This window comes from Physella acuta, unplaced genomic scaffold, assembly GCF_028476545.2.
Source record: "Physella acuta isolate Inbredline_101_S28 unplaced genomic scaffold, ASM2847654v3 ptg001669l, whole genome shotgun sequence".
In the NCBI taxonomy this organism is placed as follows: Eukaryota; Metazoa; Mollusca; class Gastropoda; family Physidae; genus Physella; species Physella acuta.
In genome coordinates this window covers 29,526-45,342 of record NW_026733182.1, presented here as the reverse complement: position 1 = coordinate 45,342, position 15,817 = coordinate 29,526, and the positions used below count along the sequence as shown (strand labels likewise).

The 15,817-nt window shown below is 38.9% G+C and overlaps 1 protein-coding gene across 1 annotated transcript in view; it reads right to left on the bottom strand.

Moving 5' to 3' along the window:
* Positions 1 to 1,884: 1,884 nt before the first annotated feature.
* The window catches only part of LOC131929743 (uncharacterized), a 34,384-nt gene continuing 20,451 nt past the window's right edge, over positions 1,885 to 15,817 (bottom strand). The window contains exons 3-9 of the mRNA XM_059286090.1: positions 12,668 to 12,854; positions 11,681 to 11,897; positions 8,825 to 9,045; positions 6,844 to 7,004; positions 5,246 to 5,443; positions 4,471 to 4,753; positions 1,885 to 3,055 (exon numbers count right to left, since the gene is read on the bottom strand). Of these exons, the coding sequence (XP_059142073.1) occupies positions 2,870 to 3,055; positions 4,471 to 4,753; positions 5,246 to 5,443; positions 6,844 to 7,004; positions 8,825 to 9,045; positions 11,681 to 11,897; positions 12,668 to 12,854 (1,453 nt within the window). The 3' untranslated portion in view covers positions 1,885 to 2,869. The remainder of the gene's footprint in view (positions 3,056 to 4,470; positions 4,754 to 5,245; positions 5,444 to 6,843; positions 7,005 to 8,824; positions 9,046 to 11,680; positions 11,898 to 12,667; positions 12,855 to 15,817) is intronic.

Here is a 15,817-nt window from a genome sequence, read left to right as displayed (position 1 = left end):
CAAAGGGGGTAAAATATTTGGGAGTAGAGAGTGTAGATAACAAACATGAAATGATAAAACAAGCTATTTTTCGAATACAAAATAAAATGATAACACAAGCTATTGGTCTCACAAGACAAAGGTGGTTGTGTCACTACTGAAAAACACCAAATTCTCATGTGTAGATACTTCGCAATTTAGTACATCACAGTACTATTAAAAAATCGCAACAAGTAAATTTGATTGTACCCTGGGATGATATTGTTACTTCAAACAAATTATTAATATTTATTACTGAAATTCAATTAGCTAAATAGTAAAATGTAAGCAGCCATACAAAAATTTCAAATAACATTTTCACCACTGTTTAACCATGATCGTAACAAAAAATATAGTTTCAGCTTCACCTTTCTATAGTGTCTGTCTTCCACCATATTCAACACAACCTCGTTAAGTAGAATGTACAGCTTAGAGTCATGGTAAACACATTCGTACATTAGCTTTCATCAGAGTTTCTTCCAGGCATCTCTCCCCCCCCCCCCCAACGAATGTCTACCGTCCCCCCCCCCCCCCCCGAACGAGATGGGTTTTATATAGTAAACATACACTTTTACTAGTGTCCACCCCCCCCCCCCCCGATAAATGTTGACCCCCCCCTCTCCCCCCAAAAAAAATAATTTCAAAAGCCCCCCCCCCCCCCCCCCCCAGAGAAAACAGTCTGGAAGAAAAACTGGCTTTTATTCCAGCTGAATTTTTAAAAAAAACTACACATATTTGAAAGCAAACAGAATAAATAATACTGAAACAAAAATGGTAAATTTCAACAAATAACTGCTAAACAATAAAAAATATGAAGGATAACCTCCTTGGCATATTATAATGGAACAATAAAATGGAAGCATGGGTACATGGTGTCAAATTATTTAAGCTTAATGAAAGACAAATATTAATCAATGTGTAGTGATGAGTGATATATTGGGTTTTGTGGTTGTAGTTCATAATGGTTTTTTTCTTACTAGGATTTCAATTAAATTTTAAAAGTTTTATTTAAGTCTATGTTACACATAGGATTTCACCAACATATAGGTTTCACATAAACATAGGCTTTACATAAACATAGGTTTTAAACAAAGGCTTTACATAAGCATAGTTTTTACATAAACATAGGTTTAACTTAACATATGCCTACACAATCATAAATTTATATTAACATAGGCCTACATAAGCATTGGTTTATTTGAACATAGGTTTTTATGTCTACTTTGGCTTACATCAACATAGACATAAACTAATATGTGTTTAAATAAAAATAGTTTAACAAAAGTCAGCTATAAACTTTAACATCAACTTTTGTTTACATAAACATAGGCTTACACCAATAGTCTAATATCAATATAGGTTTACAACTACATAAGCTCAGGAAGAAAAAAAAATGGGTTCACATGAACAAATTTTTAGCCTACACAAATCTAAACGTAACTAAATATAAGCAGGCCTATATATAAAAAACTATTCTTTCACACTGTACATAAAATGAGGACAGGTTCGTTAAGACAGGGCTCTGTCAGAGCCTACAATTTTTAACTGGATGGAGGACATTACCCTCGCGCCCCCCCCCCCACCCCCAGGGAGATAACCATCTAGTACATCACCCCCAGCCCAAAAAAAAACTGCAGTAGGACCACACCTTCTTGTCAATAGCTAATTGACCATCAACCTAAAATGAAGTTAAAAGTTTGAGATTGGGAAATATAAATAAAACACTGGGTTTCCCACAAGCTCAATAGTAGCAGTAGCCTGTATTGGTATTCATGGGGGGTGGGGGAGGGGGAAATTGATAACAGTGGGGGATAGTTGACTAGGGGGTTGGTTTATTGACCGGAGGGTTATGGGGGGGGGGGGGGGTGGGGGTAAATGTCCAAATCCAACTGAGAACAGATTCCAGAACACAGTGGTAACCCAATAGTGGCTAAAATCAACATGAAGACAGTTCAACAGGTGATGGCTCACTTAGAGGTGACATATATACTTAGAACACAACAGTAACCTAAAAAGTAAAGGCTACAAATACTACAATGAACAAGACATTTGTACCCTGATTTCGACCGTTACCTTTTAAGACCAGTAACACTAGCGAGAACAAAAGTTTATTTAATGCTGTTGTATGCTGGAAGCATAAGCTAACACGTGTACGCCTTTTACTACCGGAAGCATAAGTTAGCACATGTATGCCATTTAATACAGGGTCATCGATAAAACACATCAAGCTTTTTTTTGTCACTTAAAAAGTCAACCACTCCCCAAAAAAAAACCCACAATTACATATCCTACCTAACCCACCAACCAGATTGCAATTTCTCTGTGAATCAGAGATGTCTCTATTAAATACACACTGGTGTCAATGTAAGGTGTACTGACCTATTCATTATTACAATTTATGAAACAGGTCTTGAAATATATGAAATTAATTGCTAAAAATTAAATTTAATTTTTTTACTAATTTTTTTTAATGAAAATGTAAAACCACATTTTCTAAATCAACCCCCACCCCCCAAACTTAATCTTTAAAGTCCTACATTCCCTCCCACCCACCCCTGCTGGAGGGTGGCGTCAATTAAGTATGACCCCCAACATAAACAATCAGTCACACAAAGCATATTTTACATCAAGCAATCAGTCCGGATTGCGTCTTGGCACTTTTATATGACATCAATTTTAGACGGTGGATTTCTCTTGGATGAATAAGGATTATAATCCAACTTGATTAACCATTCCTCATTCTAACCTTAACTATTGTCAGTTTAAAATTAGATGGTTTAAATCTAAACACACATCAGTTTTTGCCTTTATAGTACTTCATTTTTCTCCACAAGTGTATCACTCAAATTAGTTAAGTACTTTTACAGTAACAGTAAGGTCGTAAGAATGCATCTTGTGTTTCAATGCAGGCGGCTGCATTGCCGTACTTGTTGGCCCTGCTCACATCTTTTTTCTCTAGAATAATCTGGTCTTCTTTCAACCTGTGGGTCAAGGTCACCTCAAACAAACCAGCACCTGGGGTCGTCTGGAAAATTATCTGTAAATATTAAAGTTTAGAACATTAGATTTTGATAATGAATCATTTGAAAACATTAAAGTTTAGAACATTAGATTTTAATAATGAATCATTTGAAAACATTAAAGTTTAGAACATTAGATTTTGATAATAATGAATTATCTGAAAACATTAAAGTTTAGAACATTAGATTTTGATAATGAATTATCTGAAAATATTAAAGTTTAGAACATTAGATTTTGATAATAATGAATCATTTCTTTTCTTCTTCTTCGTTCTTAATTATTAGTGTTGAAGGGGATCGAGATTTATCTGCCAGTGGGTTTGAATTCGAGACTTTGTTCGATTTATCAACCATGAGCTTTTTTGCCGACTCGACCACGCCTCCAACACAATTAAGCGTTACGTGTCAATTGGTTATGCGCCATTGAGGCCATTGACTCCGATTTCAGCCTGCTTTTCTTTTTGGATTTGCTTCCATAGCCTTTGTCCAACCAAGAACAAACTACAAGGCAGCAGTTGTTTAATTTTGGAGTTATCTCTCCTAGAAGAGTGGCTGTCCCCAGCTAACGAGCCTCATCTGCCCGAGGGTTCGAACTCGTGGCTTTTCGGTTTAGCAACCATGAGCTTTACCGACTCGACCACGCCGACCCCCTAATGAATCATTTGAAAACATTAAAGTTTAGAACATTAGATTTTGATAATGAATCATTTGAAAACATTAAAGTTTAGAACATTAGATTTTGATAATAATGAATTATCTGAAAATATTAAAGTTTAGAACATTAGATTTTGATAATAATGAATTATCTGAAAACATTAAAGTTTAGAACATTAGATTATGATAATACTGAATAATCTAAAAACACTAAAGTTTAAAACATTAGATTTTGATAATAATAAAACATCAAAGCTATGAATTCTTTACAAATCGAGAAGATTTAAAAATTGTATTAAAAAAATATCTACTTTAAATTATCAATTCTGATTGATACATAGTATAATTAAAACTGGAAACATTTTAATGAGATCAATTTAGAATCTAGGTAAATCTGAAAATTGCTTAAATAGGGACTACTGATATCAATAAAATTTAACTATTTAAATTTTTGGTACATAAATGAATTTTATAAATCTTTCACATTGATGAGCAAAACTAATAAAACAATTGAACACTGATATGTAAATTATCAAGCAATTTCAATTGGCAGAGTTTCCTGTATCTTATAATACATGATCTGGTAGATGGCTTGACACTGGATTCATTAAATCTTTTTTATAAATTATTATATGGTAGCACAATCCATACATATTCAATGGCAACTGAAATAAAACTTTCTCTTAGAATAGTCCTACTTCTAATGGGTAATTAATGGTCAACTAATGGTCAATTAATGAGCAATTAATGGGTAACTGCCTGAGTAAAATTAAATTACCTGATAAAGAATTGAAGTGTGCTGTGTAGTGTCATCCATCTTCCCAAAGCGCCCTCTACCTCCATCACTGGTGTCCTTGAACTTGAGAACAGCATCCATCACTTTCAGAGCCTTGGCAGAGATGAGCTTGTCAATGCTCAACTTAGCGCACAGATCTCTATGAGGCTCGGTGTAGTTGTTGAATGTCTCCAGAATCTTCTCTGTCAGCCTGTCTAGGATTGGGTCTTTCATATTCAAGTCCACCCACTCCATACAAGCACACCAGTGGGGGTCAACTTCAGCCCTGCTCAATTATTTCATGGCAATGTTAAATTCAACTCCATTACCTTGCTTATTTTTTTACTAGCAAGTGTTAGGAAAATTCAGTTTTTTCTTCTCAAAATATAATTAGAGGTAATAAGTGGTATAAATATTTTCATTAATTGTAAGGTAGTTAAATACTAACTGAATTTTCAAAATTAATGTACAAAATTCGGACATTTGGAAAAAGACCCATTAATAAAAGTAACCACAAATCACTTCTATGTGGTAAAAACTTGAACTTAACCCAGTGCACTATTCAATACAAAAACAGTTCTACAACTGCATAATAGGTTTAACTTTTACAATTTAAAAATTATATGAAGCTAACATCATATGACTTCTAGTGAATAAAGCATACGCTTTTTTTTAAATTAAAGAACAGAATGTTGTTCACCTAAAGATAATGTTGCTTCATTATGAACAAAAATATTTATAGCATTAAAAAAAAAAGGCATACAAAAATAGAACTTACGAGCTGCAATCTCTATTTGGTGGGATCTCTTTAAATAAGCTGACACCCCTCTTGCTAATATCAGCTGGTCCAGTCCCAGTGAAATTCAAAATGTCATGGAACGTTTCATGTATATCAAAAGGGGTAGTTAACCGTTTGGAATTTTTCAACACATTCTGGATGATTTCAGGATATTTCTTTTTAAACCACTCAGGAAATCTGTGAAAGAATTTGGAAAAATATAATGTGATTACAGTTTCAATCTTTGGGTTTGAGTATTGATAAAATAGTTATCTACCCATTACATAGACCTGGGTTATGCTACCCAGTTAAGATACACAAATGTTTATGCCAATCTTAGATGATTTATTAAGTAAAAAAAAAGAAGTTTAGGCTTTATGTATGGTAGACTAGAACTCATTTACAGCTTCTATAGCTACCAGGAATAAATGCTAGAACAAATCATTTGTCACAGAGCTACATATACAAAATTAATAGGACTAACATTAATAATTACATATGGCTAATGCACATTTGGGATGGGGGTATGGGTAAGGTGGGTGGAATAATATAATGCTAACTCAAAAGCATTAAGTTCAATTCCTGTCGAAAAGATTTACGTCCATCCATCTCTAATAGGTATTTGAATAAATTTGGGTAAGGTCAAGCAATCTGAGCATAGATAAATTATCTACTAAATTATTATCAGGCTTGACTAATGAATCCATTTATATTTCATTGTATTATCATAGCAGTAAATGAAATTAACTTCAAAAGTAGAAATAGAAAATTTAATATTCATCTCTTGTGATTAAAAAAAAAAATGTCTTGTTATTAAATAAAAGAAATGGCTCATTTTCAGTGTTTAGATGTTTTAAACCAATAGTTTCTTTGATAATTGTTTAGCTGACTTCTTCTTCTTCTTCTTCGTTCTTAATTGTGAATATGGTGGAGGATTCAGACAACAAGTCCAACTTGGTGGACAAACCGGACTGTGGTCTCCAGTTTGTCAGGTGCCCCATATAATTTTTCCCTTAGTGGGGTGGGCTGGGGCCAGTGTCTGTCTCGTGCCTGGCTATACAAAGTGCATTCCTGGAGTACGTGCTCCGTGTTTTCAGGGGCCTTGCCACAAGGGCACATTTCGCTACACCCAACCTTCAGTTTTCTGTGCATGTGTTGATTTAGTCTGTTGTGGCCTGTTCTAAGTCGAAAGATTGTTTATTGTTGTTTTCGTGTTAAATTATAATAGCCGTCGTCTTTAATGTAGTGAGGGTGTGTGACAGACCACATTTGCGTTTGTTTGTTTTTTATAATTCTTTTTATTTCTTTTGGGTGTAGCGAAATTTCCGGTTGTGGTTTCTTTCCCCCAATTTTTGCCAGCTGGTCTGCGATCTCGTTACCCTGGATCTGGCAGTGGCCCGGGATCCACTGCAGCACAATTCTGCTGCAGGTATTTTTTAGCCTCTCTAGTGCTGTCTTAAGTGTTTGAATATAGGACTCTGGATTTTGTAGGGATTGCAGGACTGAATTGGCATCTGTAAGGAATACAATCTGACTATTCGGTGATTCAGGGTGTTCTGAAAGGAGGTTTGCTGCGTGTTCTAAAGCTTCTGACTGACCTGATGCCAAAATAAGGCAGCCTCTCTTCTTGTTTGCCCTGTGCAGTGGCTCTTACTTTGCTGAATCTTGCCCCGTGGTCAGCCATCATTATCAGAATAGCATTGTCCAGAAAACCTTCCTCATGCAGTCTCTTGATGTGCTCATAAAAATCATCATCCATCTAAAGACAAGTATTGATAAATTTTAAAATATAGGTACTATACAATCTAATAGTTAATTTAGTTAGACTAACTACTTTATAGATTCTATACTAATATACTTATAGTCATAGTTATAGACTATACTATAGACCAGGGGTTCCCAACCCCGTGCCCCATGGCGCCCGCAGAACGATTCGTATGTACCCGCCTCTCACTATTCGACAGAGACAGAATTTTTTCATAAACATTATTGAAAGGTTGAAGGGGATGGAAATCGAAAGTTTGAGGGGCGGGGGGGGGGGGGGGGGGGTGGGGGGGGGGGTGCAAATCGAAAGTTTGAGGGGGGGTGCAAATCGATATTTTAGAATGTGCTCTAGAGTAAAAAAAGGTTGGGAACCCCTGGTATAGATAGAGTCTATAGTCTATAGTATAGACTTTTTTTTTACAATTTATTAATTAGTCTACCACTTGTTGAATATAGAATCTAGGTAGATTAGTAGATTTAATCTATTCTAGGGCAGGGGCATAACCTAACAATTTCAAGACAATAAATAAAATTATAATAAAAATAAAATAAAATATAGGCCAACATATTAGATCTACTATTAATACTAATAGTTTCGCTGTCTGTCAAGAACGCTCTGTCTGACAAGAACGCTCTGTCTGACAAGAACGCTCTAGAGAAAACACAAGCAAAATAAAAACATGCACAGTAATTCGAAAAACGAAATATGACGTCGACACATTTAGCATAGAGTAGGCCTAGAACATAATCTCAAACCAGAGAGTGCACACACAAATATGACGTCATTGATTATCGCGTAAACATTGAAAAAAAGGAAATTTTGTCTAATCTAAATGGTTTGCGTGAAGAGTTTCTTGCATATAATTCTTCGGGTAGGGGCGAAGCCCCACCCCCCGCGTAAGAACGTCTGAGCCCCCCCCCCCTCCCTAACTCAAAAGAAATTTCTTCATCGATACTCTATAATAAAATTACCGCCTAATTAATGTGTCTAATCTAAAAAGTGGTTTTCTTGCAATGACATGTAGACATGTTTTTTTTTTTGGGGGGGGGGGGGGGTGGAGGGGTGGGGGGGGGTGTGTGGGGGGGGGTGGTGTGTGGGGGTGGGGGGGGGTGGGGGTGGTGTGTGGGGGGTGGGTTGGTTTCAGTGTTTCTTTCAGACTTTTTCCTCCCCGGAGAGGGGTGGGGGTACTTGAAATTTTCGGGGGCGGGGGTAGAATTTTCTGGGAGGGGGCGGACACTGGAAAAAGTATATAATTATATTTCGTTGAATGGGACGGTAGACATGTTTTTTTTTTGGGGGTGGGGGGTGGTGGAGGGGTGGGGGGGTGGTGTGTGGGGGGGGTGGGGGGTGTGGGGGTGGGGGGTGGTGTGTGGGGGGGGTGGGGGGGGTGTGGGGGGTGGGTTGGTTTCAGTGTTTCTTTCAGACTTTTTCTTCCCCGGAGAGGGGTGGGGGTACTTGAAATTTTCGGGGGCGGGGGTAGAATTTTCTGGGAGGGGGCGGACACTGGAAAAAGTATATAATTATATTTCGTTGAATGGGACGGTAGACATGTTTTTTTGGGGGGTGTGGGTGGGGGTGGGTGGGTGGGGCTGGGGTGGGGGTGGGGGTGGGGTGTGTGGGGTGGGTGGGGGGTGGGGTTGGGGGTTGGGGGTAGGTGTGTGGGGGGGATGGGTTGGTTTTAGTTTAGAGAAAAGAGACAGCACTATCAACCTAGCGCCCGGTGTATCCTTCCTCAACGGGCCATTTTTCTCGTATAGTATAGGCCTACTAAATATATAGGCCTAGCCTATTCTTAAGTATTTTGTTTTCCTCACCTTAGAGAGGTTGTTGTTGTCTTGGTGGGACAACTCGCTCTGGAAGGAAAAAATCCACTTCCTCCTGTTGGGGTACATGTAATACATTTCTCTCATGTAGTCCTGGAGGACTAGATGCCTGGGCCGGGAACCCACGCAGAATGGTTTGTTATCTTTGTAATGTGGCTCTAGGGCCAGGCTAAAATAGCGGTAGTAGTGGTCCGTGGGCTGTTCACTGAAGCCTGGAAGAGAAAAGAGAGTTTCAATAGAGTGCTTAGAGTACACAAAACAAAGGGAGCTCACTGTTATTTTATTACATTTTTCTGCTTATTTTATTTATTGTCTCCCCTACTCTAGAATATCTCTTACAGACCAAAACTTTAAAAAATTATTTTAAAATTTAAGTTACTTAAATTCTTTTTTTAGTAAAATAAATGTTTCCGTCAAAGTGATTAATTAAGTTGTGTAAAGATAATTCGACATATTTCATAACAAGAGGAGAATGGGGGTTAGTCTATAAATGTGTTATAATGTATTTACAAATTGGGGGGGGGGTATGGCTTTGTTCCAGCTATTTAATACAACTGCTGGTGTCTACGTAGATACCACTCCAGTGTACGTGGGAGCCTGGGGAGGGGGGAGCGGTCGCACCACCTAGGATCATTTTCATGATAGAAGCGCCTTTTTCGGAGGTTAATTCAAATAAAATTATCAACAGTTCAATATAGTATATTTCATTTTTGAAAGCAAACTATTTCGTTTTCAATTGATAATCGCAAAATGTTTTTTTTTTTAAAAATCAAAACAATGAAATTTCTTCAAATAATAGAATTGGAAAGATGTATTTAATTACTAAGCAGAATAGTACTAAACAGACTGATCTTTTTCCTACTAGACTCTATTTTTTTTCTCTCCTTTTATTTGGTTCATATGACATTAAGTGAAATTAAAATGGGTCAAAAATATGTACACGACCTCTCTCTATCTAACAGTCCATTTTCAACGCAGATGTAGTGTGAGTCAAGGTGTGTTCCTCCTGTTAGATCCTTGACCTTTGTTGTTTATCTCCCCTTTGTGTTTACATCCTGGTATTGCGACAGTTTCAAGCATCTGGTGTGTGTCGCTCTATATTTAGCAGTTAACTCTATACGGCTCTCTTAGAAATGATGCCAGGACAATTATGTTTACTAATAATCGAGTGAGTGCAATTTCTTTCAGACATTGGGGGGCGGTCTTCTTCGTTATTAATTTTTGGTGTTGGAAGGAATCGAGCCTTATCTGCCAGAGGGTTCAAACTCGAGACATTTTCCAATTTATCAACCATGAGCTTTTGCCGACTCGACCACGCCTCCATCACAATTAAGGATACGTGTCAACTGGTTGAAGCCATTGACTCCGATTTTAGCCTGCTTTTCTTTTTGGATTTGCTTCTACAAGGCAGCAGTTGTTTGATTTTGGAATTGTCTCTCCTAGAAGAGTGGCTGTCCCCAGCTAACGAGCCTCATCTGCCCGAGGGTTCGAACTCGAGACTTTTCGGTTTAGCAATCATGAGCTTTACCGACTCGACCACGCCGACCTGGGGGGGGGGGGGGGGGGCGGTCAACATTTATATGTTTGCTATATAAAATTCCATCTCGTACGGGGGAGGGGGGGGCGGTAGACTTTCTTCGGGGGTGGGGGGACGGACCCCCCCCCCTCCCCGAAGAAATACCTGGAAGAAATTCTGGTATAAAATGTATATTGTAATCATAGCCCCCTCTCTGAAATTTATGAATGCCCCCCCCCCCTTGAAGTTTCTAGTGCACTGTGCACCCCCCCCCCCCCCCAGAGCAGGGTTTCTTCCAGGCATCTCATCGGAGGGGGGTTCGCCGACCTCCTCCTCCCCCCCCCCTAAAGAAAGTCTACAGCCCCCCCCCCCCCCCGAACGAAATGGAATTTATATAGAAAATATACATAAATATACATTTCCACCAGTATCCCCTCCCGGAAAATATAGTCCACCCCCCCCCCCCCCCCCACTCTGGAAGAAACACTGCCCCAGAGATGAATGTGTTTTTAATACAAAGCTTTGAGGAAGTGTTTCGGGTCTAGATTAAGGATTAGTCTACATTAAGGTTTGGAAAAGGTACACATTTAGGTTTGAGTCATAGTTAAGTTAGGGCACCAATAATAATAGAAAAAGAAAAAGTACTTCGCCGCTTCGTAAATTGTTTACATAAGAACCAAGGACACAAGGCGAACAACTCTGATTGTACGGGTCCACAAAGGGAGGTCACCTTCATGCTTGTAGAAGAAATAAGACTCGGTGGCTTTTGTAATTTAAGAGGTTAATTATTATAATTAACTGACAAAACAAGGTTATCCCAACAAGCAGGTGTGATGGCCGATAATGTACAACACAAGTAGTGCACATTTAATTGACGGAGAGGGCTGAAGGTCAGTTACATAATTAACACTTTCAATAATTAGTAGTGATCAATTACAGTGGAATTTTTCTCTGGTTAGCTGGTGGGCAGTTTAAGTCTTGTGATCTCATATTTTTGTCACCGAAACACCTAGCCAACTGTCACTGACACACCTAGCCTATTGTCACTGATACACTCAGTGTTTCTTCAAGGCATCTCTTGGTTGGGGGGGGGGGGGGCGAAGAAAGTCTACCGCAACCCAGCCCACCCCCCAAAACAATTAATTTATATAGAAAATATATACTTTTAACAGTGCCCCCCCCCCCCGGAAATTTCAAGTGCCCCCCCCCCAAAAAAAAAACAATTAATTTATATAGAAAATATATACTTTTAACAGTGCCCTCCTTTCCCCCCCCCCCCCCCCCGGATAAAAAAGTCTGGAAGGAAGAAACACTGGACACACTTCACTTACCTAGCAACCTGTACTGAAAGGTCCCAAGATGAGCATCATCCTCCCCCCATGCAACAGCGTACCCCGCGTCCCTAAACTCCTTCCAGATCCAGGGGAAGCTATCCACCGGCTTGGCACCAGAGTAGCCTCTCCTTGCTTCCGGCAACTCCTCCTCCCTTTTGCCAATCAATATCGGCATAATGGCGGCTGGGGTGCCGTCTCCCAAAATATTGTAGCCCTGGGGAAAACGTGAAAAGGTTTCTAAATAAGAAACAGCCAGCGGTTGTTCTCTGTAAACTACAGTCCGACATTCGTCAGTGGCGCATACAGAGGGGGGGGGGGGGGGGGGGGGGGTTCGCCCCAGGCTTAAGGGCGTCTGCAGTGTGGGACTACTGGACATCTCCCCGTCATTCTATATATCTTCCATTAACAAAGTGATTAACAATGTTTACACAGCGAAAATCGTAGTCACAGCATTTGTGTCTTCGTATTTAGATAGCGTATTTGCCTTCTCGCTATTTGTCAAATCACATAAACCTCGGTTGAATAGATGAAGTAGAGCTGTTGTGTTTCTTTTACTTAGAAAAGTTAGGGTTGTTAACGCTTTGTTAACGTTCGGGGATCGTCTAAAGTCTATGAGATGCTTAAAAGAAACTCTACTCCTCTCTGACATTGTTTTAAAATTTAGCAAAAATAAATAAACCACGGAAACTGCTTTATGTTTATGGTAAACGATAAATCAAAACCAGTCGTAGACTGTTTTCTGTTTCTAAGCTGACTATAGCCTTAAGGATGTGTGGATGCGTATTTTACGTTGTTGGTATGAGAACTTGGAGATTTTCAAAAACGACGAGTTTATAGCATTGTTTTAAATGAGACTGTGTAACTAAAATATCTGAATTAAAATACTAATGCTAGCTTACCCTCAACGCCAAAATTTAGAACCCCCGCCCCCTAATCTCACTCCTGCCCTCCCCCCCCTCCCCCAGCCCCCCATTTTAAGCTCACCTCTAACTCTACTCCACCTAGAGTACTCGTGAAGTAGTCCCTGGTCAGGGGCAAGTGTCTCCTCCACGCCAGCCGTGACGTCGAGTCCAGCCCTATCATGATGACGTCAAGATTCAGGCCTGTCTTGGACTCTGGAACTGGTCTGGACTGGACTTTCTCGTCATACCTGATGCCGGCGTGATAGTTCCTGTTTGGACGTACATCGTGTGATTTCAAAAGAAAGATGGAGGACAATGCGTTATCGTTGCCTTTAGAAACTCAATTAGCTATGAAAAAGTAAAAAGAATCTTCAAAACTAAATATGCTGGTGTTGTTGAGGAAAGAAGGGATGATGATGGCGCCAATGTTGAAGATATTTATAAATTACCAGGGCTATCTGTCCATCTGTACCACACGAATAACAAAATTATGGTACAGGGAAAATCTAACGTTGTGTCTGTTTGGGTGGATTCGGAATTTTGCTGTATTCTAAATAACCTAATTACAACAGACAAAGCTGTCGACATGCCTCTACCCATGTCGCCGCCACTATCACTGTCACCACCACCTTCACTGTCCCCACCCAGAGTATTGGAGCTACCCATTTCACCGCCCATGATTATGTCTGCTTCCAACAGTGACAATCAATGTGCAGAGGATACGATCAATACCAATCCGTTAGATTGTGTAACACCTATAAATAACTATACATTTTCATCAAACCTATCTCAACCAACTGATTTGCTTAGTCCAAAAATATTTCTTCAAACCACACAACTGGATAATAACTTAAGATCGTTTATTCTTAACGAGATCACCTGTGTTAAAAAAGCTTTTAAAGCGGAGAAATTGCTGTTTAACAGCCAACTAGAACAACTCCGAGTCGAAAACGCTGTCTTAAGGGATGAAGTCAAGAGACTATCTAATGAAGTGCATAGCTGCAAAGATATACACGTTAACCTTAAGAAACGTTTGATTGATCAAGAAAATATTTCTGCGTCACTAAAGAAACTCCTCACAACCAAGAATCCCTCTTGCAGCACAATATCCACCTCAACATGTGAGGATAATCAACAACAACTAATAAATGATACAAAAATCACATCGGCAGGCATCATGCAAGAAGCTCCGTTCCCAATCCCTGTTAAAATTACGCAACGTGATGACAGAGCGCGAATCAAACCATCGGAACATTCGAGTCCCAGCACCCTGCAACGACCACGAACTAAAAGCAATTCTACACAATACAGCGTCCCAACGGTCAAGGCTGTTCATGTCCCTGTTGTCCAACGCTCTACTCACTATGCCACTAATAGAGATAGCACACAACATGTCGCCGCCCCCTACACCAACCTAACAACGAAACACCATTTGATCCTTGGTGACTCTACACTTAAAGGTCTCCATCCTGATATAATGGCCACGGATCATTACGAGCGTGTATCGGTAATAGCGCTGCCTGGGGCAAATTTTGAAAAAATTAGGGACATTATTAGTAGCCGATCACGTGACTCTAATACCACAACTGTAACCTTACATTGTGGTGTCAACGACAGTCTATCAAACGTCAGGCTGTCACAAGCTAATATGCTAGACATTGTGAGAAGTATCACTCACAAATTTCCCAACGCAACAATCCGATTTTCATCCATCGTACCCCCATGTCGGGGCAAGGGTAGGCAGTTGATAGATATAAATAATAGATTTTTACAATCTTTCTGCATTAGTTATAAATACTGTTTTATAAACAATACACCTTTTTTCACTGCGAAGTCAGGAGCCCCGAGACAACGCTTGTACAGTGACAGTATTCATTTGACTAAAATTGGAAGCAGCATTCTTGCTAAAAATATAAAGTATCCCCAAAGAGCCGTCAGCTTAACAGATAAAGACCATGTGCAACTTTCAAACGTAAAAGGTACAACGTCTGATTTGGTTTCGACTGTTGATTTGCTTCCAACAATATCTTCAGATCAATTGAACTCTAGCCCAGGCTTACATCACTTAATGGGCTTTAGCCCTTTGTTGCTTCATCAAGCTCTAATGTTGTCGCTTAAGCGCCTTCCCGGAACCTAACTTTTTTCACTTACTATTTACTAGTTTAGCTCACTGTACTATTTTAATTATAGTGAAGGCAGTGTGAAGAGCAGCGAGTGTTTGTTTATTGGATGACAAAGCGTGTAATTGTAAGACAATTATATTGATTCTGTTTAATTAGTTCATTATATTGATTTTTGTTTATAACATCTCTTATTCATTGATATTTTATTATCTTTATGCATTGTCTATTTTCATCATCCTGGCCCTCACAATGTGGGCTAAAATTGGGCCATTTAAATATTTTCCACATATTTAATAAACACCATGAAGTTCTAAAAATTTTAAACAATTCCAACAATCCTTTCCATATCTTTGGTTTCTCTGAAACTCGATTACAATCTTTTATAAATGATGTTGAGATATCCGTCTCTGATTATAACCTAATACGCCGAGACCCATCCTTACACAAAGAAACTGGCCTTTGTGTCTATGTCCACTCCTCAATTCGTTTCAAGTACAGGATGGATCTGTCAACGGACAATATAGAATGTATTTGGATTGAACTCGAAAAAAGCAAACACCATCCGGCAATTTTAATTTGCTTCCTTTATAGAAATCCCTGTGAAAACATGGATTGGTATGATCGTTTTTGCTCCATGATGGATACCGTTTTATCTACTAACAATGAATATATCATATTGGGAGATTTTAATATAAATTTATTAAAACCTCAAGGATATTGGCAAGATATTATTGATTCTTTGAATCTTAAACAATTTGTGCACACGGCTACCAGGGTAAATGATAAATCTAGTACAATAATTGACCACATATACGCATCACCTGACTGCAACCTAATAGAGGTCTGTGTTCCCTCTTGTGGTGTTAGTGACCACTTCCCTGTTTGTTGTACTTTTTCGACAAAAAGATTATGTGTACCTTCGCGGCAACACATAACTATAAGTTATCGCTCTTTTAGAAAATTTAATGAAAATCTTTTTCTTTCGGATTTATTGGCTGCCCCCTTCTGCAATGTATACAATTATAATTGTCCCGATCTTGCCATTTCTGAATGGCTGCGTATTTTCTATACTATATATGATAAACATATTCCTAAAATCTCTAAAAGAG